Source organism: Oryzias latipes, chromosome 1 (assembly GCF_002234675.1).
Source record: "Oryzias latipes chromosome 1, ASM223467v1".
Lineage (NCBI taxonomy): Eukaryota > Metazoa > Chordata > Actinopteri > Beloniformes > Adrianichthyidae > Oryzias > Oryzias latipes.
The window spans coordinates 17,218,500-17,241,074 of NC_019859.2; the positions used below are offsets into that span (position 1 = coordinate 17,218,500).

The 22,575-nt window shown below is 41.4% G+C and overlaps 1 protein-coding gene across 4 annotated transcripts in view; it reads left to right on the forward strand.

Annotated features, from left to right (window-relative positions):
• The window catches only part of LOC101155255 (zinc finger protein basonuclin-2), a 90,840-nt gene that overhangs the window by 20,004 nt on the left and 48,261 nt on the right, over positions 1 to 22,575 (forward strand). Inside the window, exon 1 of one of the 4 annotated variants that reach the window (XM_023960194.1) lies at positions 5,439 to 16,365. The exons of the other annotated variants lie outside the window; for them this stretch is intronic. Within the exon in view, the coding sequence (XP_023815962.1) occupies positions 16,354 to 16,365 (12 nt within the window). The 5' untranslated portion in view covers positions 5,439 to 16,353. Of the gene's footprint in view, positions 1 to 5,438; positions 16,366 to 22,575 lie in introns of those variants that run through there. 4 annotated transcript variants of the gene reach the window in all.

Below are 22,575 nucleotides of genomic sequence, written 5' to 3' on the forward strand. Positions count from 1 at the left end.
GAGTTTAGTTGACTTGTTAGCATATTCTTATGCTATGGTTATCTGAATAAATGTTCATATGTTGCACTAATAAAATAGATTCCTTCTGTTTCATGAGACTGTTTCGGTAGGTGAAGTGTGAATATATTCAGTCTCTTCCTGTTATCTATTCTTTTGCAATTTTCCTTTCAAGCAGAAATGTACTTTCTTCTTCCCGTAATATATTTTTTCAAAGTTGCAAAATATTACATATGATTTTATTTTCTTTGCTATGCATGTAATGGCTGCTGTGACATATACTCCAGAGTGGCCTATAGTCCAAAATAATTTCTAATTTACCAAACCAGGTTTTTTGTATTTGTTTTTACTGGCTTCTTCTTCAGCTTTAGTGCAGAAAATAAACAACCTCACTATGTGTCATTTAACATTAAATCATTAACACCTCGCCATCCCTGAGCAGGGGTCTTCATCACTACCTTTATGCATTTGAGATGTTGCTCATCTTTAATAGATAGATCGAAGTCGCTCCCCTCTTTCTTTACTCCTCTGTATCTTGGCTCCTTGAGAGGGAGCATAAATATTTGAGAGGGAAGCAGTTCAAAAGTGGGGCAAAAGGGGCGTTTAGCGTAGCCATTTGGAAACACAAATGTGAAATGAGAGACTGTGAGGAGTGAAGGAGGGATGAAAGAAACGGCGCGAGATCATGATTTCATAATTTTCATTTTCTGTTCCTTTCAGAGGTTGAATAAACATGTTCAAATGCAACTCGCTTTCCATTCACTCGTACACACACACTCACACACGTTCACTAGATTTCCATAAAATATTAAAGGAGGTGTTTCCTGTAATTATAGCACTGTTTGCCTCTGACTCAAAGCCTGATCTGTAATTAAACAGGATTGCACACGCTTGTGCCAAGGTAAGCCACGCACAAACACACCTCTTAACCCCCAAAATTCTACATCCCAATCGCCACGCAAATACACAAACTGCAAACTGAGCACAACTTTTGAGAAGATTGCTGGAATTTATACTCCTGCAACACTTGCTCACACCCTCAATGGGCTCATTCACACCGAGGCTTTCGCAAACACACATCCTTCACCTCCTCACACACATTTTTATCTAATTCCCACAAGGAGAAGAAAATCAGGAGTCTGTAAAGTACTATCTTTTCCAGACACTCTATTGTGACGTTATCCCTAGTTGCTATCCATATATTGATCCACCTCCTTTTTCCCTCTTTCTAATTCTCTCTCATCCTGCCACCCTTCACCCACCTATCCCTTATCTAATCTGGCTGTGCCACTAATGGCAGCCATTCCAAGCCACGAACAAGTGCCATAATGTGCTCTGGTAAGAAGTCATGACGTGAAATGACCCCATTGATTGGCCTGCATCCCCACTGACAAAAAGAGGTGGCGGCAGTCACTTATTACTGTTAATGAGCTGTGGGACCATCCCAAAGTGGCATGTCGAACATGCACATTTGCAGGAGTGCATGCATGTGCTTTCATATGGATGCATTTGTGCTTCGTATAATTTTCGGGCATTACTCCACCTGTCTGTGTCTCGCCACATTCCTGCTCGTTAGTGATGGGAGATCCCACCGTGTGGGCAAGTGACGAGCTTTTAATGGCTGCCACTTGGCATTGTCTTGTCTGTTTTTTTGATGACTCGTGCATCTGTTCCCATTTTAGCATCTGTTGTACACACCTGGGGTTCTGTGATGAACAAAGCAAAATGCAGACACTTAGTGTAACAAATGATACCGGCTTTTAGAGCTCTTTGAGGAAACCTGGTTGGTCAGCCTATGTGTAAGCTGTGGAGCAGGAGCTTTAGTGGAAAAACAGTCAGAACAAAATTGGAAAGTTTGGTGGGAAACCAGTCAGTGTTGAGGCCACAAGCACGGTTTATCCACTTTTTGTACACAGCCACTGTACATTTGTCAAGCTGGCAGCACCTTCCTGTACTAATCCATGGGATGCAACCAATCAGCCACAGTGCATGTGCGACACATGTTTTTTTATTCAATCTTCTTGACTTTTCATGTTCCGCCATCACCAGAACGCTTCCTGCTATTTTCTTCCCAGCTCTGTACAAACGAATAACAGATGTTAAAATCTGGAACAGGCTCTCCCGCTCCCTTTCCTCTCGTCCTGTGCTGTGACTAGCCTGTGACAACCTTTGCACTCGCTCCTCTTTTCCTCCTCTTTCATTTTCCCGAAGGCTGCCCATCCCTTGTCTGCTATGTGGGGACAAGATGCTGCACCCAATTTTCCACCCAATGTCTGATTTAAAGATGTTTGCTGGGGTCTGCATACGTGTAAACAAGCATGTGTGCACAGCTGTTGGCCCCCCAACAATGTGGTCAGTCAACGATCAATCCATGTTAACAGCAAAAAAAAAAATCCTGCCATTTACATAAAATAAAAATAAAAATGTCATTTTGAAAGCTAGTTTTAAACAGTGAAGAACAGTTTATTGTTTTTTAAGCACATGACTCAAATTAAAGATATGCTGTTATAATAAGATAAAGCTGTTTGTAATGGAGATGATTATTTTACTTTTCCTGTTAATTGGCTGCAGGGGTGGGCTGGTCACCATTCCACCATCGTGGTATGCTTATGTTTACAGTTTGTTATAGAGAATTAACCAACAGAAATCAGCCTTTCATACATGGTTTTTACCTCTGAGAGAACCTATTCTCTGCTGTCTGTTTGCTTAGATCTTCCCATAAAAGTAAATGATTAAACTCCCATTCACACATTTTCTTATTAATAAGACCGTCAAAAAATAAAAAGTCAATGGTATTTCGTTACTGCATGCTTGAGAAATTGTATTTATGAAAAGCTGTGGCTAAAATGCAGGATATAGTGAGGTGTCTGGGAAGAGTCAATATTTTCATATGTAAGCCTGTGAAATTAATGACCTAATATCTGCAATGGAGAAGCTTGTTTTAAAGAGATAATCCTGCCTGTGCTTCTTCGTAAAATGGGACCAAAGAATCAATGAAGGTTTAGGCTCTGGGAAATTACCAGAGCATATGCACACACTTACCGTGCATGAACGCACACAAAGGTCGAGCAACTTGCACACACGCAGTTTTGCAATTCTGAGAGAGGAAAATTATTTACTTGATCTCCTTAACTGACCGGTATGAGTCTAAATCTATAATTAAATTTGGTGTGAAATAAAAAGCATTCATCGACAGTTGGCACTTCTTAAAATCACCAATCAGTTCTTGAATGTAATCCAGAGGGCAAATGAGGTAGGGAATTGTACCTCTACGCCATGAGAACACGTGCTAAAGGAGGAATTTCTACTTTACTGCAGTTAAATAAATCTACACTTTGACATTTTCCTGTAGAACAATTTTCCTTTTTTTTTAAAGAGCACTTTTTATTTAACTTAGTGCAAGTTATGTGTGTCTAACCCTGTCCAAGCTTATTGATTACAATAGCAGGAAAGACAAAGACTCTTTGTGTTCACCTAAAGAGCTGTAGTTTCCTGCGCACACACATTGACACACTCGCACGCTCAGAATTAAAATGTCATTACTTTGCTGGAACGGAGGAGCTCAACAAGACAGAGGAGACAGTAGAAAGGAGAAAAAGAGAGCGCAAAATGGCACTTAACATTTTCATTATCTAAATGAATGAAAATCCCATCAATGATGCTTCACATCTGTCTGAAAACTAGCTGATAATTATCAAAGGAAGATTTGTGTGCGCTTCGAGGAAAGATATCTTTGTCTGACACCAGCTTTTTCTGGACTCCAAACTTTGATTCACCAAATAGTTAAGAGAACTAACTTCTCATATTGAAAACTATATTAATGTAAAGCAAAATATTACAGTATTGCAGCACCACACTCATGCAACATGAGTCCCAACTCCTTTGTGCCATATTTTGGTATGGGAGAAGGCGGACTGGGAAAAATAGACAGACCAGAGACGTAGGGGGCATGTAGAGGACAATCGTTAGACTACACGGAAGGAGGAGTCAGGAAAAGCTGCTGTGTGTTGGAAGAACCAAGAAGCTCAGAGGTCCCAGAGCATCTGGCAACACGTCGCGGGGAGCCACGGTCCTTGTCATTAATAGTGATGAAATCATTTAAGTCATCAGGACTAAACGAGCCAGTTAAGAGACACTCAACGCTGCACTTCTGTCTAGAGACAGAGTCGTCTGTGTGCCCCACTGGCACTGACACAGAGACAAATAGATGTGTGCATGTGTGGTAGGAGCAGGCAGGGTGAAGAAAGTGCATGAACGGTAGAGATCTACAGTAAGTGTTGTTTTTATGCAGCCGTGTTTTGAGTTTCCAAAGCTTCTGCAGGGTGAAGTTATTTGAAAATAACTGAATTGTATCTCTTGAATTAAAGCGAATGGCTTAAAGTTTAAAGGAATTTTTTTTTATTATTATTTTAAAGTTGCTTCAAATTAATTATATTGCACAACTTTTTCTCAGAAATTCAAATAGCACTGATTTAACCAAAGAATATATTAAGTGTCCACAATACTTAAAGCCAACGACTTTATTGCAAGAACATGCACTTTCATTATTTTGGTGTTAAATTTGTTTTCTAATTACAACTAGGAAGATAACATGCCTACAAAAACACAGAAAACTCGACAATAAATAACAAAAAATGCTTAAAGGACACTCAAACGTAACTGCCAATCTGCTCCAACCCTCAGAACAGCAACGACAAACGTGTATCCAAGCACTTCCTGTGTCTTCAATTCTTCATTGTCGGTGCACCACTGCAGCAAGTAAATACATCATATTTTTTCTATTGCCACTATAATATGAACATAAAGTTAAAAAAGGGGGAAAAAAGTTGTTTATTATTGGTGCGCCACAATTTACAAGAGATGTACAATCATTAGAGCTGCAGCCAGTGAATAACCAAACCACTGGCTAAATCTGCCATGAAATGCTAGACTGCTGCAATAAAATCTAAGCATCTACACCAAACTGGAAACAGATGAACCCTGTAAAGGATACACTGTTCTTTTTTATTTCCCTTTTGCTTCCTACATTATCTTATAGTATTGCTTCTTTTTTTCTTTGCATAATCACAGTACATGTGTTGATCTACTGAATGCTTAATGCACAGCATTTGCAGATGGTAATGCACATGCTGATGTGTGTATCATATTATGGGCTGCACAAGTTCTGAGGCCACAACGGAAATCCATTGCCAACAACAGCACGGCTATTGGCAAGGAGCCATACCACCCCAGAGAATTATGGAGAAGGGTTTAAAAACCAGAGATGGAGTCTAAGAGGCTAACATCTAGAAGGGGGTGGGGGGGGGGGGTTGTCACTGTGTTACACTTAATCTGGTGTCCAGTTATTCATCAGGAAACTGTCAAATGCCTTCCCAGAATTTCTCCAAAACATGTTTTCATCTCGTGCTTCAGGCAGCTCCTGACCAGCAAGGTGTGCTGCTGTCATTTAAAGCCACTGATACCGAGCATTACGTTGATGTAGAGCAGAGAACCACAGATTTATAGACTACATTAGGAGTCAGATGAGAACATTATGGTGTTGGTTGTGAGTTAGGTCATGGGCTCTGTGCCTTGTTTGCTCCTGGGGCAGGGTTGTGATATCGCCTTACTTCCTCATGGCCCTCACTCAGATGGGACAAGTGTGCTTTTTCCATCATAGCCCCAGACGACTTTTTTCGACGATGTTGGCTTTCTTGCTGCATAACGATACTTGATTGCTGCAAGGTCATGCGAGATGGCTGGTTACACTACGCAGATGCAGAATGGTGACTGGTTTATTAGCTTCATAGACATAAACAATGTGCTGTTTTTGCTTTTGCAAAGCCGACTAAAGTGACCGTGCGGTCCATTGAGATCACGGCTCGTACTTTCAGTCATTTATTTCAGTCAGTGTAACAATTTCAGTCGCTAACAATGTGGAATGTTAGTAAAAAGCCAGACAGTGCCTCGATTATCACTACCACTGCCCTTTCCCCCTCTCTCCTTTGTCTTGTCATCCTATTCTTCCTCCTTTTTTTCCCCTTGCCTTCCGTCAGTGGCCTTGCTGTTTATTGACAGAGCAGTACATTCTAGACATATCTGGGGGATTAAGTTGCAAATTTAAGCAATGAGAAAATCAATGGGTTCCTCTTTTAATTCATGAGAAAGGCTGTCACTGTGAAAAAACAGCAGGGCGATGTGGCTGCTTAGATCACATTCATCTGGGGAGAAGCAGAGGAGGAGGAGGAAGAAGAGGAGGAGGAGGAGGACAGCATCCGTTAAATCTCTCCATCAAATGAGGGCAGAGCTAAAGGTGGTTAGCTTGAGATAAATCCTCAAAAGGGGGGGAAAAAAAGGTCTTTTGTTTCTACGTTTATCCGTGTCTTTAATGACGGAGCTCTGACTGAGGTAAAAAAGATTATTTAAAAGAGCTGCATTGCTAGTTTTTTCCAGATTTTAGCATTTGAACATTTAAAACAACATGTTATGAACAAAACAAGTAATAGCGAAGAATTACCCATTCACACCTCCCAGCTCTTGAACGTCAGCCATCTTTGGCAAATAGTCAAGAAAGTCATCAGATGCAGCGAATGTTTTACAACTCCTCTAAACCAGTCATGTTCATTCCAAGGATACAACTACAGTATGTTAAAGTGTATCCCCTGCTGACTCAAAGGAATTTGATTTTTTTTAATGAACAGCTCAATATCCAATTCATTAAAGTGGCTGTTTTATTTGATGCACTTTCCTTACTCCAGCTGAACCCGGAGAGCAAGCCTTGGGGATGAGGGCAGATGGAGTCCTGGCGAAGGATGTCCAGTTTCTCGCTCCGTAAATGTGTCTATGTGGCCTTTAGAGAGAGACTTGTGGACTCGGGCGGATTGTGACTCTCCTCGGCAGAGGCTGAGATCAGGAGTTTTACTCTCTCTGGCTGCCGAACAATAGGGGATGTAATTGGCTCTCCTTCATCATTAGAGGCAGGCCGAGAGGCAAACCTAACAACTGGTGTGGGGCCATCCACCAGAGCTTTCTAGAGCTCTCTGAACATCCATCTGCCATGGAAAACAACTCACATTGAGAGTCGTGTTAAGCTTTAGTGTCGTATCAAAAATGTCACCCGTGGCGCTGCTTTGTGCGTACTGTAATTACAGTTTCTCTTTCATTTAGTGAAGTGAATGTGCACTCTGAAATCTCCTTGTGCGACATATGAAGCTAAAGACAAATTTAGGAAGAAAAAATAGGTAAAAAGATGGACATACATAACCTACAGCAGTTTGGAGGCCCTGAGGAGAAAACGCATACAGGGGAAAGGGTCAGACCAGGAGGGGAAGGAGTTCCTTAGCATGGGCCTGAGGGCTGGTTGGGGATGTGTCAGGTGCGTGAGCTGCGCTCTGTGCCGTGCAGTGTTGTTGTTGTTACACCGAGGGCAGAGCCACAAGTCCGAAAGTATTGATTTCCAGCCTTGTCAAAAGGCAAAGAACTGTCATGTGGAGAGCCCTGACCTTGGTACACATACTAAGACAACTATTCCCCTCGGCCCCCTGCGGCACGGATAGGAGAGAAGAGAGGAGCGAGAAATATCAGCATTGAGCAGCAAACAACAACCAGAAACCAAGTCTCCTGCAGGGGGTGAGAAGGAAGAGCAGAGGGGAGGAGGGGGGGGGTTGAAAGAAAAAGACAAAGAAGGTAAGGGAAAGGAGGTGATAAAAGTAGGAACAGGAAGCAAGACAGAGAGACGAGTGGAGTTAACAGTCAAAGCCAGGACCAGTTCCCCTGAGTTGTCAGTGGGCAGCCCAGCGTCTAGTTATCACGCTGTTTGAAATGACAATGGCTTGACTTGTATTTTCCTCCCGAGACCTGTTTCAGATCTATAAACCGGAGGGGTGGGTGGGTGGATACCAGAAACAAGAAAAGGCTGGTCAGATATAGAAACGGAACAAGCAGGTCCTGGCAGAAGCCTGACAAAAAAGAAAAGAGACGCAGAAGGAGTAAGAGATTGGTTCCTTCTGTTTCTGTATCGCTCATGTACTTGAAGCCTTTGAGATCTACAGAGAGGACGGAAGAAAAGAAAAAATCAAGCAGCAGCTCCAGTGAAATGTTTTTCATGTGGAAGCTCCAGGATCTGACAACAAGGAAGAGCTCCCTGTCACCTGCAGCTACACGGCAGGGCTCATCCCAGATTGCTGCGGAGCGCTCCGAGCGGGGAGACAGACGGAGGAAACAGCCTACAAAGAGCTCTCCCTGGGTTAGATTAAGGTGACAGACACTTAAGAGACCCAGCTTTAGTCACACATCTCTTGCCTCAGATCAGGGTCTTTTGCTAACAAGCTCAGTAACAAGTTCCCTCTCTCATCCATGGAAGCTTCTGAATAAAGGCCACTTTTTCATGATGAAGAGTTCTGCATAGAGTTGTAAGGGAATCTGTGCACAAAGTCTCTTTTTAGCGAGTCTGTAAGAACTGCACTCCTAATTGAATTAGCTGGCTTATTAGTGTTTGACATTGTAAGCTTGGCCATAAGTGAAGAAGTGGGGACTTGGGGAGTGGATTTAAAGAGCAGTGTTGGTTTTGGTTCTAATTTTACACTCTCTTGACACACATTATTCCCTTTGTAGCTGCAGTTACGCCCCCATATAGAAATGCTAATAATACGCGCGCAGGCTGGTTTTAGCGGCTGCCAAACCAAGGAAGCTCAGTCATCTCATAAGCCATTGGCTACAGCCTTGTCCAGTCCCATCAGTGATGGAGACTCATCATTTATGGATAAAGTAGGAATAGGGAAGTGGGTATAATTAAAAAAAGACCATTCATTAGAAGAAAAACTATGTTATTAGGCTAAAAAAAAATCAAAAGAAACAGGATTATTGTCCTATTTGAAGATAAGAATATGCAACATTCTTTATCCTCTTACTCTCAATCCTCTTATTTGAACTGGTTTTGAAGAAATAAAGATTAATCACACCTTTAGCTATAAAACAGTTTAGTAGCCTTGATGATGACTCCTGCATGTGATTCTGCCTTAATTTGACCAAAAATAATTGCTAATTACGCTTGCTTGTGTTATTTTATTGTTAAATCCAAGGGCTTATGCAGAGTTAACTCAGGAAAAAAAAGGAATCTTTGATCAAGAGCAACAACATTCAGTTTTTATGAGTCTGTGCAAATGCGCGCACACACAAGCGAAATGAATGTGTCTTTACCTGCTCAGTCCGCACTGTAAAAACTACTGTCTCTAACCGCATAAATCCTATTTAGATTATATAAAGTACATAACACATTTTGGATGGGACATGGCAATCTAACTAAACTATCACTTGTCTTTTTCTTGTCAAGACCCGACTCTGCTTTTAAAAGTGCTAAATTGCTCACTTTTAAAATTATATATAGTAAAAATGAGCATTACAAAAAGATATAATTCAATAAATTAATTTAAACTGGGGAAATTTAGATTTTTTTCAAAGAAAATTGCATAAATGTTCATATTCAGATTACACGTGCAGGACACGTGTATTCACCTACAGGTAAAAACAGACCAAATAAAGAAATTAAAAATGCATCCAGTGCAAGACTTTGGGTTTAAAGCAAGAACATGGTTGTGTCTTTTAAATTAGGATTAAATTCAGTTAAAATGCTTGAATTTGTACAAAAAAATGAATAAACAAGGACAGATTTTGCCCCCAAAAAACTGCTTCTTTACCCACAAAATGATCTCTCTTTGGATATAAATGAGAGCAACCCTTTGAGGCCAGCCGGCCTGTCTGCTACTGTAGGTGCCAGAGGGAACCCTGACAGGCAAATGCACTGACTGACATTTGATGATCTTGGGGACAGGTGGTCAAAGTGAAACTGGCCGTTCTTCACATTTCACACAAGCTTTCAAGTACCAGCATGCCAAGAGAGAAATCCGCCGCTCATAAATCCAGCAGAGAAACATACTGGGCTGTACTCTGAATGGTGTCAACAGGTATGATGAAACACGGGGAGCATTCAGGTTAAACAGCTTGATGACATAATAGCAGCTCTTGTTTCCTCACATGAGACAGCAATTTGGGATGATGAATGTATTGTTGGATGGAGAATTCCAAAATATAATTCTTGCAAGTGATAAATAGAAAAAACTATTGAATGAATGTATGACAAATTTTTTTAACCCTTTGATGCTTATTGATGCAATCAAACCACTTTGGCTCCAAAACGTAGCTTAAATTTAGCATCTATAAAAGCACAAACACTTGATTTGTTTTCACAGTCATCAAGGGGTTAAAACATTTTAGTTATGTATCTTTTGTGGAAGGGCTTTTCTTTAATGTTTTTGTTCAAAATATCAAGCATGTCAACATTTTGTTATTTTGTCTGAATTTCATTTCTTGATCAAACTATTTCTTTCCTGCATTTCCCTGGTGATGTACACATTAGTCTTATCCCGGCATTTCACCTGGGGATACATAGGGCCCATAAATATGGAAGGCACCTTACCCTGTAGCTTCTTAATGAGCTTGCGTGTGTGTTAGTGTCTGGGTGGCGTGCCGTTTGGTGTGTCGCACCACGTCCCCGCTGTTTGTTTACTCACTCCGACAAAGATACACTCGCTCAATGATGGTGCTCAGCACCTCTGCCTGTAAGTGCCAAAAGAGCGGGCTCCGGCTCCTCCTGTAAATAATGCATCTGCCAGCGTCGTGCAGCTCGCAGGCGCCAGTTGTCTGGGGCTGTTTGGCACCCTGATAAATCTAAAAGGCGACCTGTCGCTCTGCATTTACCGCTATTTTTGTGTGTTTGTTTGGAAAAGTGCGATTGTCACTAGCAGGCGGGCTTCAATAGCTCCATGCTGTGTGAAAATGGTGCATTATTTGTACACACGCTGCTGCCCCTGAGGCTGCATGGACCCTGCGAGTCCCCCGTGGCTGCACTGATGCCAGCACGTGCGCAACCGCGGCGAAGGTCCCCATGGAGAGGAAGTGGGCCATTAGTACAGTCCTTGCCCCGCCATTTTATTCCACTTCAGTACACATTACAGAGGGCCGCCCTTTACAAACTATCTAACACATACTAATTAGTCTAGCGACAGAGACGATTTTTTCCTTTGCTGATGGAGAATCTGTACAACTACAAAGCTGGGCAAAAAAGAAAAAAGCCCTGGACTCATACTGCATTAAAATCTCTCTTTTGCTTTAAAAAAAAGTGTGTCATGTTATAGGCCGGTCTCCCTATTTAATAGTGCTGTGAAAACATAACTGATGGAACCATTTCATAAAGGAAAAAAAGGGTAGTTTTATTTGTTTGAAAAAGAAATAAACCTCCTGGCTTTAAAGTAGTTTGGATATACAGTTAAAAGTCCTTTTTTCTTTTCTTACATGACTGGCCTAACGTTATAGATTAGCTTGTCGAGCCGTCTTCTCTCCTACCAACTCGCCTCTCATGCAACATCTTCATTTTCTGGAAACAAGAACAACCACAGGCTTAATGAAACTTAATGATGATAGTCATAACACAACAATAATCCACTGGTCTGGAAAACTAATCAATGCGTCTTCTCTCCTTCCACTAATGACCTGTGAAAACAAAGCAATAAAAAGGCGGTGTGTGTTTATTTTGGGCTAAGCAACAGGCTGATAGCACCGGTGGGTTGATTAGTGTAAAGAAAAGACAAGATGGTCACACAGATTAAGGCTCACACAAAGCTGGTGTCATCACATGATGTGACGGAAAAAGTCTGTGAATCTAAAGGGCTTCTTTAAGTTATTTATGATTTTTAAGATTAATTTTTTTTTATTACAAGTGTCCTTCTGTTCTGTGTGACTTAAGTAATGGGGTGTGCAGAAATTTTATTTTGTTTTATTATGCATTTTTAGCTGATTCCTTCCAGCCTGTGGCTGTTTAGTGGAAAAAACTGCGAATGCAGCTTCAGGACTCAACTTCACCCGACACAGTTGGGTCAATTTCTTTGTGGGAGAATTCCAAAAAACAATTCAGGCCCACTTTTGAACAAAGTCCTGCTTTTTTTCAGGCCTATTGTTTTTAAAGGAGAAACTAAATCAAGAAAAAGCAAAAACTAAGGACATAATATTGTATGTACTGTGGCTCTTTTATTCCCACATTCCCTTGCTTCCTGTTTCAGTTTTGATCAGCAGCTAAATCATTTCTTGAACCCATCAACTGCAGCAAATAGTTCTTATTTTGTGTAAATAGATCATACATTTTGCAGCAGGGTTATTCTTCAAAAAAAAAAAAAAATTCAAATTCTTTATAAAGTTTTGTGATAGATGTACTTTGTATTCCCTGGTCAGAGCATAGGATTGCCTTAACACAAAACACACTTCATGTGTCAGCTTCAGGGATCACTGTCAGGTGGATTACATGGAATGATGGGGTGATGTGTCTTTTTTTTTTCATCAGGCTTGCCAGAGAGCCTGGTGTCCTGATTAAAAATTTCAGCTCCACTGCCTTTCTAATTAATTAGCGGGGCCACTCAAAGGATCGCTGCGGACCAATTAGTCTCTAGCAAGCCGATGATGCTTATCGCTACTGCATCACCATACAGCTGTCGCTCCCTGCTCCGAGGACGGCTGGGGATGGACCCTCTAGGTGCTCTCGCAGGTTCAAACATGCATGTGTGTGTAATTCACCAGATGCACAGAGAGAAGGAGAGAAATATGCAGACACAATCGGCAAAAAGAGATTAAAATCTGCAATCAAATTAAAGTTAGATAAACTCTAACATACTTAAAGAGCAATTGCATTTTGAGGGGTGAAAAAATAACAGCAGATAAAATGCTTTTTGAGCTCTGACAGTGAGTTGGTCCTGCATGCTGACCACAGGGCTGGGCGGGGAAGTGTCTGCAGTTCTTTGGAGAGGTGGCTGAGTTTGCTGACTTTGTGAGAATGGACTAGTTATAAAACCAAGGCAGCTCATTTCCACTTCAAAAAGGTCGTCTGAAACATGGCATCAGCAGGCCTCTGTTGCAGTCGCTGGTTGTACACGTGTCTGTGCAGACTAATACATGCGTATGCACGCGCACACACACACACACACACCCTCCATCTGATCATCCCACATTTACTAATATTCCTAACGTCTCCTCATCGCCTTTTTACCCGGAGTTTACTATTTATGCATACTTGAGGAAAATGAGCTGATATAGTTTTTCTGCAAGACTGAAAAACAGCCAATAGCTAAAAAAAAAAAAAAAAAAAAACACTTCAAAGCCCCCAGTCGTGGTGAGTACGCACTAATGAACACATCACACACTTCACACACACAAACACATAAGTTTGGTTACTGAGTGGACTGAAGATTGGCATGTTTGAGAATAAGAAAATGTGTGCGGGTGCACTTCCAAAGCGCAGACACAAACTAACACCAGTCACTTTGCAACTACAACAGTCAGCACCATTGTGGCTGATTAGTATGAGGAGAGGCGATGAATATTAGAGAAGGACTCTGAAGAGCTGCAGATGAAATGTGGAGACGACGTCAAAGCATTTTGCTTCTGTTTCGTTCATTAGCTCTAAATCAGGCCACTGACGGTCTGTCCGCAATCACACAAAGACAAAACTGCACAAACAACACTGCTGGAAATAGTTGTAGTTATTAGATCGGCATGTCTGACATTTTGTCGACATAAGTAATTAATTTAGCCTTTCTATTAGGAAAGTCCAAAGAGCCCAATTAACATAGCTAATATTGCTGCATCGTGTAAAAAAAAAGCATCTTTTTTTTTAATACAGAGGGAATATTTAAATGACTTGCCTTCATTATTCAAATGTACAAGCAAAGTCATCACAGGGGAAGGAGACAAGATGGGATTCCGAGTGGTAGGAACAGGAAAATGATAATCAATCTTTTAATTGTGCAAAGCAAAAGAGCATATGAGCCTCTCTTTGGGTTTTCAGGAGTCATTGAATAGCTGAAGGTCTACTGACATTTTTCTTTCTTCTAGACAGCAGCTTCGATGTACTTTTGTTTTCACTGAGCACCATGTTGTGCTCATAATGTTTAAAATTATTTTGAAAAAAAACAACATTTTTTTGTGGGTGACAGTCTAATCATCTTTAGGCTATTTTCAAAGGATTCCCAGTGTTCTTTTAATTATGATTATGCTGTTATTAGGCAAAATCAGTATATAATCAGTTTCTGTAGAGTGGCAGCGAAATTCACCTCTAAGTCGTGGGTTGGACTGTCCCAATCCTCTCCCGTTAGCTTACAGCCCCTCACACCCGCAACCTAACATTAGCGGTGCAACAGAAATGGTGAGCCAACCAGCTGTACAATTTTGAGCCAGATGCCAGCTTGGATGAGGATGTCTACAAGCCTCCCAGCATAGGTACTATGTGACGCCTACAAGCTTATTTTATTATTCCTTCATCTATTCCTGATTTACAATTTGAATAAAGAAATATGTAAAAAACAACATTTTGAGCTAAATTATCTTCATCTATGTCCTCTATCATGAGAAAATGGCACAACATGATGCTAAAAACACCTCTAAGTTTAGCCTACAGACATGCAGAATTTTAAATTTTTCAGCTCATAAGCTCATACAGGAAGGAAGTCCCACAACTCTGGAAGCAGCCCACCCAACACTCAAAATCCAACAAGAATACATTCATAGAATAAAAACCTAAAGGTCAGCTGCAAGTGAAAGAAACCTTTTCGAGTTGATTTGAATTTTTAAGTACGTGTTTTAAGGACGTGTTTTTCTGTTTTCACATCAGTACCGGGGCTTGTTTTGTAGCTAACTGAGAGGGCCCCACTACTGCTCTTGGCTCCAATCTCCCACTCGGATAGCTATAACAAAGTCAATATTACAAAGAGGTAACACATGTCGAGGTTTGCTCCAGCCCCGCCTGGTCCTGTGATCCTGTATTTGAACACACATACATGGTGTAACCTTCTGTGCTAGAAAGCTTACCTCCAAGAAGAAAAATGCATCAGCATTTTTTTTTTTTTTGCTAATTTGTCCTCTGTTGATGCTGGTATGTTGGCTCTCCTCACGTGTGAAATTGTTCATGTATGACTGAGGTAGTGTGACCCCAGAGCGGTATTTCGGATGAATTAAATAGCGGCATTCGTTCATATGAATTTTGCCTAAATGTGTGTGTGTGTGTGTGTGTGTGTTGTGTGAGGGACAGTTTGTTTTGTTTTTCCCTTACTTCAGCACATCTGAGAGAGCTTTTCTGGAACTCCTGAGCCTTGTCCAAACAAAGATGGACGAATGTGAGGGAAGATGGGGGTGGGGGTGGAAATACGGGTGTGTGCATATGTGCGTGGAAGTGTGTGTGTTTGTGATTCTTCAAGTAAGCAGGGACTAGAAGGGCCTTGCGAAAAACCAAGAGGAGGGCTAGAAAACCGAGCCCCTGAGAAAGGCAGCTGGAAACACGAAGACTTGTGGTCTTTTTTCCTCCTCCTTGCCCCCCCCCCGACATACACTCTTCTTACTCCCTGGTCCAGCTGCACTCAGATGTGTCTGCATGCCCTCCCCCCCCTCCGAAACCTCATCACCCCTGCGCTCCCAAGCTCAATGCCACTGCCAAGAGGAGAGAGTGTCACAGCTGGTAATACTTACTGGCCATTTCACCGCGGTGAAGGCATGAGATTCATTAGGCCGCGTGTTTTGTGCTGAGTACCGGCCGTGTTATTGTTAGGATGTGGTAAAATTATAAATATGGTGGGGGCGAGGGGGGGATCGGAGGGAATCTAACTGAAAAGGTTGGAGCAGAATGAAGGAGGTGGAGGAAGAGGAGAAACATGCCACTCATTAACTCCTCTGCCACAGACTTGTTTCTCATGATTGGGTGGCAATAAAAAAGTCTGTCACAATTTGTCAAAGTTAACGACTCAAAGTCACAGCAGCACTCAAGGGCTGGAAGGCACGCAAGTAAATGCCGAATCAGTCGATGGCTTTATAATTGCCAAAAAAGTGAGGAATTTGTATTTAGTCAAATGAAACAGACTTCCTGCAAAAGAGTTTGTAATCCTCTTACTTTCTTTCCTTTCACCTGCTTGAGCTCTGCTGTATCTTCTATACGACCTGTGACTCTGAATCAATGTCTGTCCTCCACTTCAGGCTCTCTATCTGTGAACTTTGTAAGAAGCGATAAAGATTAAAGCAGTCAGAAAGTCTTTCCCGACTTTAAACTCGCATATTTAAAGGCACTCCTCATTCGCCTGTCTCATCGTGTGGCTCCAGGAGTCACACAGATGTCATTGCAGCGGTGTAAGCTGCTGGTTAAATAATCTATCCCTCCCCTCCATGTCCCTATCTTTTATTTGAGTCTTAATTCTCTGTGTCACACAAAATACTAATGGAAGACTCTGCTTTCCGTTGGACTGTTCTGTCTGAAGCGGGATCTACAAAACTGGATTGGGAGCAAATGTCGCTATGCTGGCTGAGGTAAAAAAAAAAAAAAAAGACAGAAAGAAAAGGTAGAGAAAAGGAAAATGCATAAATGTGTTTTTTTTCCTTGCATTTCCAATTTTTGACAATAATTTACAAGAATGATGTAAGTATGTGGTTTCAAATGACTACAATAGTGTAATTATCCCCGGTGCGGCGCAAAGGTTTAGTGTTACCACAGCTGTTGGCTGTTCGAGACCAGGTGTTTACAAGTAAACCGTCACCGCTGACATTTTGTTTGAACAAAGCTCTCATGAAAGAAACAAATATTATTGCCCATTCGTGTGTCTTGAAAACCAGCCAATCTGTCTGCTGTAGTTTCTCATTTGGAAAATAATAATACAACATAAAAAACCCAACAACAACAAAACACACACATAAATAAATTGGGGTTTGCTTGTGCTCTGCTCTGCTAGTGCGTTTTGCATAAAAATGGCAAAAGACAACAAAAAACTGTTGGGGAGATTAAATCTAGGAGCTCTTCCAAGATTTTTCTGGCTTGAAGCTGGTTTGAGAGTAGGAATTCAGTGCTTGTGTGCGTCTGTGTACACGAGTTTGCATGAGAGGGGATGTTGGAGAATGTGAGCGCATATAGTTCAAGAGGTTATGCAGCATTGGAGGTGGTTCTGGAGTCTCAACCAGTGCATTCTTGTGATGATTAAATGTCAATTTGGGGGAGTCTCTTCATTGCCGTCCTCCTGTTGCCATGATGCTGTCAAGATCTGCGCTCCTTGAGCCGCCATGTCTAATGCCTGCTGTGAAATTTCCCCTTGCAGAGAGAGGTCGGCAATAGCTCCAAGGTATTCTGAGTGGTGATGGGCCGGGAAGTACAGATCAGATAATCACAGTCCCTCTCTCCTCCTCCGCTCGTACCACCTTTACAAAAACACAGCATTTTCCTTTTCTCTTTCATTTCAAACCCTCTGCTTCTTTTCTCCTCTTTTCACTAGTCTCCCTCTACCAAACATGTGTCTGGTTGTGCAGTCACATCCGTCCTGCAAGCCTACAGGGAGGATCCAAGCGAGATGTTGGTGTACTATTTGCATTCTGTGAGGGCAATCAGTGGGCCAGCAAGTGCAGGTGTCAAGTGTAACACGGCCCAGTGCTTATCTGCAGCTGGACACTCCCTCTGATAGGCTGAAGGTCAGAGAAGATGTAGTATATATGGACAACAATGGGCTCTTTATTTTCCTTCCTGTTCTGCCCACACATGACCCGTGATAAGAAAGGATGTGCATAAAGACTAATAACAAAATTCATACTTTTCTGTAATGATGAAACAACATGTAGATAAGTTATGGGCTAACATTTATTCGTTTTGGGCAGGTAAACACTTAAGTGAAAGTGTCAAATGTGGAGAAAATCATATATATATATATATATATAATATATATATAGATATAATATATATATATATATATATATATATATATATATATATATATATATATATATATATTATTTGATTCGCTATGGGATTATTGCTTTATGTGAAAATATCACACCCAATTTATACAAAAATTTAATCGGTCCTATTATTTTGTTATTTCTAATTTTAATTTCATTCTATTTTTTTGTTTTATTTTGAAAGGACTCAACGCTGCACATTCTGAGGAAAGAAAATGGGCCGTTTTAGCATCTTTTTTGCACAGCCTTTTCCCAACCTCCCTCTGCATCTCCACTTTCCTTGAAAAAAACCATTTCCACACCGTGCCAGCCTCCACCTGCCCCCACCCCACCCTTCTCCATCCCCTCATACTGCTCCCTTGCTGCTGTATCCCAGATCTCTGCGTTTTCACCAACTTTCCATTCGTTCTCCCCTCATCAAACCCTGCCTCCCTTTGCACCCAACTTTGAAGCAGACCCGTGTGTCTGTGGACCCAAAGGTCTGTCACTGGGCAGATGGTTTGATCTTTGGCTGGGGAAATGCTTTGAGGAGAGCTGAGAGGGGCCAAGGGTTTGGACTGGGGGGCCTGTGCATGCACCTGCTCTCTACCCGAAGGACAGAAGAAACTACTGCTCCCTTGATGCTTAGCTATTTGAACTCATAGTCTAGTCTTGTGTTACGCATGTCTCTCCATCTCTACCGGTTGCAGTAAGAGTATTGCTCTCCCCTTTTCCTTGGCTGCTTGGAAATATCAAAGCCAGCTGGGTCCTTTTTCTGTCCTCTTCATAAACAAGTGACTGTCCTCAAGTGCATGGACAGCTATTTATTGTGCAAGTCAGAGAGAGAGTTTCATCATTGATCTGGGTGGAAGCGATTGGCCCTCATCAAGCCCAGATTTATTTCTGTGACTGTCAGTTTATCAAGGGGGAATGTTGGAAGGTTTACTTGGATGTGAGCTGGATTTTGAAATATTCCCTAATGACTGTCCTGTCTGTGGATGTGCAGGAATCCAGGGGTGTGGACAAAACTAAAGCAGGAGTGTCTTCTGGGATGGCAGTGGACAATAGATGTCAGGGTTTTGTTGTTGCTATTAAAAGACACACTCCAATGAAAATATTGTTTTGGTGTTTTAATATGTTCTTTTGGCAATTTTCTGTTGATGGAGGACACATATAAAGAAATTAGGATGAAAATTGCATGTCTTTATTCAAATTGTTGTAAAATCAGGAGCAGGCACAAACATGCAGTTGGAAAAAGCTTGTTAGCTTGATGCTACTAAGGCAAGCCACAAGCTCCCTGCCCCGCTCCATTCTGATGCATCCACTCGCAGACAAATAGATAAGTGTAAATCTTTGTTTTCCTCATCTGAGCTGCCATCTGGTTTAAAACTGTACAGCCAGACAGTTCTGATAATGCTCATTGTTTTTATTACACAGATAATGTTAGGTTGGGGTTGTGATGGGCTGTAAGCTTGTGGAAGAGCATGTAGACAAATGAATGATGGGAAGGGGGCGGGCTTACTCCAAGCCAACAGTCCGACCCACAATTCAGAGATGAATTTCTTACGAACTACTGCCGCTCTGCAGAAAATGTGCCCTAAAAAACAACACAGGTTTTTAAATTTTTTTTATTTGAGCTTAAGACAGCATGATCTTAATCAAAAGACCTCTGGGAAAGCTTTTAAAATAGCTTTAAAGATTATTAGAGTGGGACTTTAATGTTTATAGGGGTCCAGACTAAAGATTTTTAATAAAAATGACAGCTTTTTTTTTTTAATCTGCAAGTTTATATTGATGAGGTGGTCAAAGAAAGGACAAGACATTAAAAATGATAGATTGGATTTAAAATAATTGTCTGTCATTTGGGCATTAATCTGAATACAGTTAATCTCATCCCTACTGTGTGTTTGTAAATTCAACCGAAATCTTGATTTTCCCTGTTGTTGCAGCACTGAGGCCGCATTCTTTTTTCATTACAAGCAGGTGAAAGCAGAGTACAGCAAGCGGGACAAGCTGCCAAACATCTGAAACTTGTGTTTCGGCTTTTTACAGACACAATATGTCCGCAAAACAACAAAGTTCAGATGCTCTTCTTTCTTCACTCGTCTTTGTGAAAGGTTTATTTACTTTGCTTACTTTGTTTTCAAACTTCATTTTCAAATTTTGAGCTTCTCACTAAAGCAGTTTACAGGACGAAAAATTGTGAAACAGTCATTGCCTGTATTTGATCAGTTTTCAGTTATGTCAACTGATCGACAATTATTCCTCAAGTCTGCTAAATAACAGGGCATTAGTTAAGAATGCGTGCAAACTGCAGATATTTCTGCTCACATTTGTTTGACTTAGGAAAAAAAGGAGAGAAGAAAGAGTGAGGTCCCAGGTCTCCGCATGAATACATGAAAACACATGCTTCTCTTCTCCTTCTGTAATCCACCGGGGGCTCACGCCCCATTTGGTTCCCATTAGCATAGCTCTGGTCGCTCTGCCCCGTGTCAAAGCCCAGATGCACAGCTGCACACAGGACAGGGACCTCTGGCTCTGTGACTGCCAGCCGCTGGGCTCAAAACGAGAACCGACAGGCAGGATGGGCCTTCTCCTCCAGGGAGTTCAGGGAGAGATATTCACTCTTTAACATATAAGATACCTTAAAACCTAAAAAAAAAAAAAAAAAGATACCCCAATGATTATTCTGCCTTTATCAGTACGACTTTGTCAGACAAGAAAACTGTTTTTCAAGTGAAATCTGAAGGAAACAAGTCTAAAAAACAGCGATTAGCCTTAGCATGAGGTATTTGCTTAGCTGTCTTTTGTGGCATGCTGTGCCTGACTACAAAGACTTTTGTGTGTTTTATTTGTCACCTGTTTCCAATATGGACATTGTGAAGCCCTGATCTATCTGAGTCAGGACCCTGTTTTATGACACGCAAAGCTGCCGTGCCCCCCCCAACGCACATTGGCCGCACATTTCTGGCAGGAAATTGACAGCATTTCAGCAGCTAACTCATGGATGAGATAATATCTTGTGGATGGAAGAGAAGACAAGATGCTCCCAGTGTTTCACTTGACCCTAAGCATAGACAGTGTGTGCATGTGTGTTTTCATTTAAAATCGCAGCTCTGCTTAACTCACCAAACAAGAAATGTGGTCTGTGGCTTTGTGCTGAACATGGTCAACGTTTAAATTAAACAGGAGGAACAAAACTCACCCAAAATCCAGCTGCCTGGGTTGGTTTTGTTCTGCTGAAAACATGCACATGTGTCTGACAGAGAAACTGTTGACACTCCGTCAAATGTATCCAACAATGGGGAAGTACAAAGTGTGACATAATACTTTAAAGCTATCTACACACTGGGCATGTCATGTGGTTCAAGAACGCTAATATTCTTTTAGCATAACGTGTTCACTGGACTGTTCGAGTAGCACATGTCCTCACAGTTGCCCCTGATTGGTCAAAGTTAAACTGCTTTTACTTTTGATTTGCGCTTAATGACTGATATAGATACCAAATACTGACTTAAAAACACGCATAGAAACACGCATCACTGCAAATGCGTGTTTACATTGATTTTTTAGTGGAAGTGGTCGCTTGAAAGTGCTTATTCGAACCCTGTGTGAATGTAGCATCCTAGTGATACTGTTCGTTGTAGTGGCGGCAGATAAACGTTTGCAGCTGAGTTCTACATATTCTGTTGTTGGCCTTGAGCTGACTGTCATGCATGTTCACTCACTTTTGTGCAAAAATTTCAGCCATCTTTTCATGCAGCTCCCCTTTTCTGTAGTTCTTCTGTTCCACTAATCGTCTTTTAATTGAGAGTCTTTTCCAGGACCGATGCTGGCCATGTCTGACCGTCAGTGTTTATACATTTGGACTGGGACAGGGACTGTAAGCCAAGAAAAACAACCATGAAACATCATGCCTCCAGCAGTGAGACACATGAACTTCAGCCAGCTAAAGGCTGAAAATGATGCTGTCTGAGTGAGCTTGGTTAGGCTGTTAACCAAAGTGGTACCTCGGCAGCAGTGAGGAAATGTTGACTGTTGTCTGGGTCTAATTAGTACAGCGCTCTGAGTTATATTTTTCACTTTAGCCTCTAAGTTTTCCTGTATTTCAAGTCACACACACTCTCGTCTTTGTCCTTTTACTCAACATCATCCTCTTTAGTTTTGAGCCAAATGGGAAACCCTGTTGATACGATACCACAATGACTAATGTTGAGTATCTAGCCAGGGATCAGACAACACTGACTCTTTCCTGTGTCTGTTGTGACAAATGCATCCAGTGCAGATGAAGGATGAGGACCAGAGCATGCCGCTAAACCAAGCTCAGGTCAAGCATTTGGCCAGGGCCTACAGGAATGTGGCTGTGAATAACTGAAACTCATAATGTTCTTGTGGCATTTTTCTGATGATGGAGGACATACATAAAGCAAATAGAGCTTAAAATTGCATTTCTGAGTTTTTCTTTATTCAAATCATTGTGAATCAGGAGCAGACGATTGGAAAAAGAGCTTAATTGTGACTTAAAAATATGCTGGACCGGCCACAAAGCTCAGCTTTGCAATGGAGAGGGGAAGAGGGGACGGGGTTGCTCCACACCAGCAGCCTACCCACAGCTCAGAGGTGAATTTCTAATGAGCTCCTGCCACTGTCAAGAAGCTATGTCCTAGAAAAAAACAGTTTTTTTTTCAATAAAAATGCCACAATGATAGTTAAGAAACCACTGGGAATGCTTTGAAAATAGCTCTAAAGATGATAAAGGTGGGACTTAAAAAAAAATATATTTTTTTACAGTTTTTTGACACTTCCATCAGCCTTTTTTTG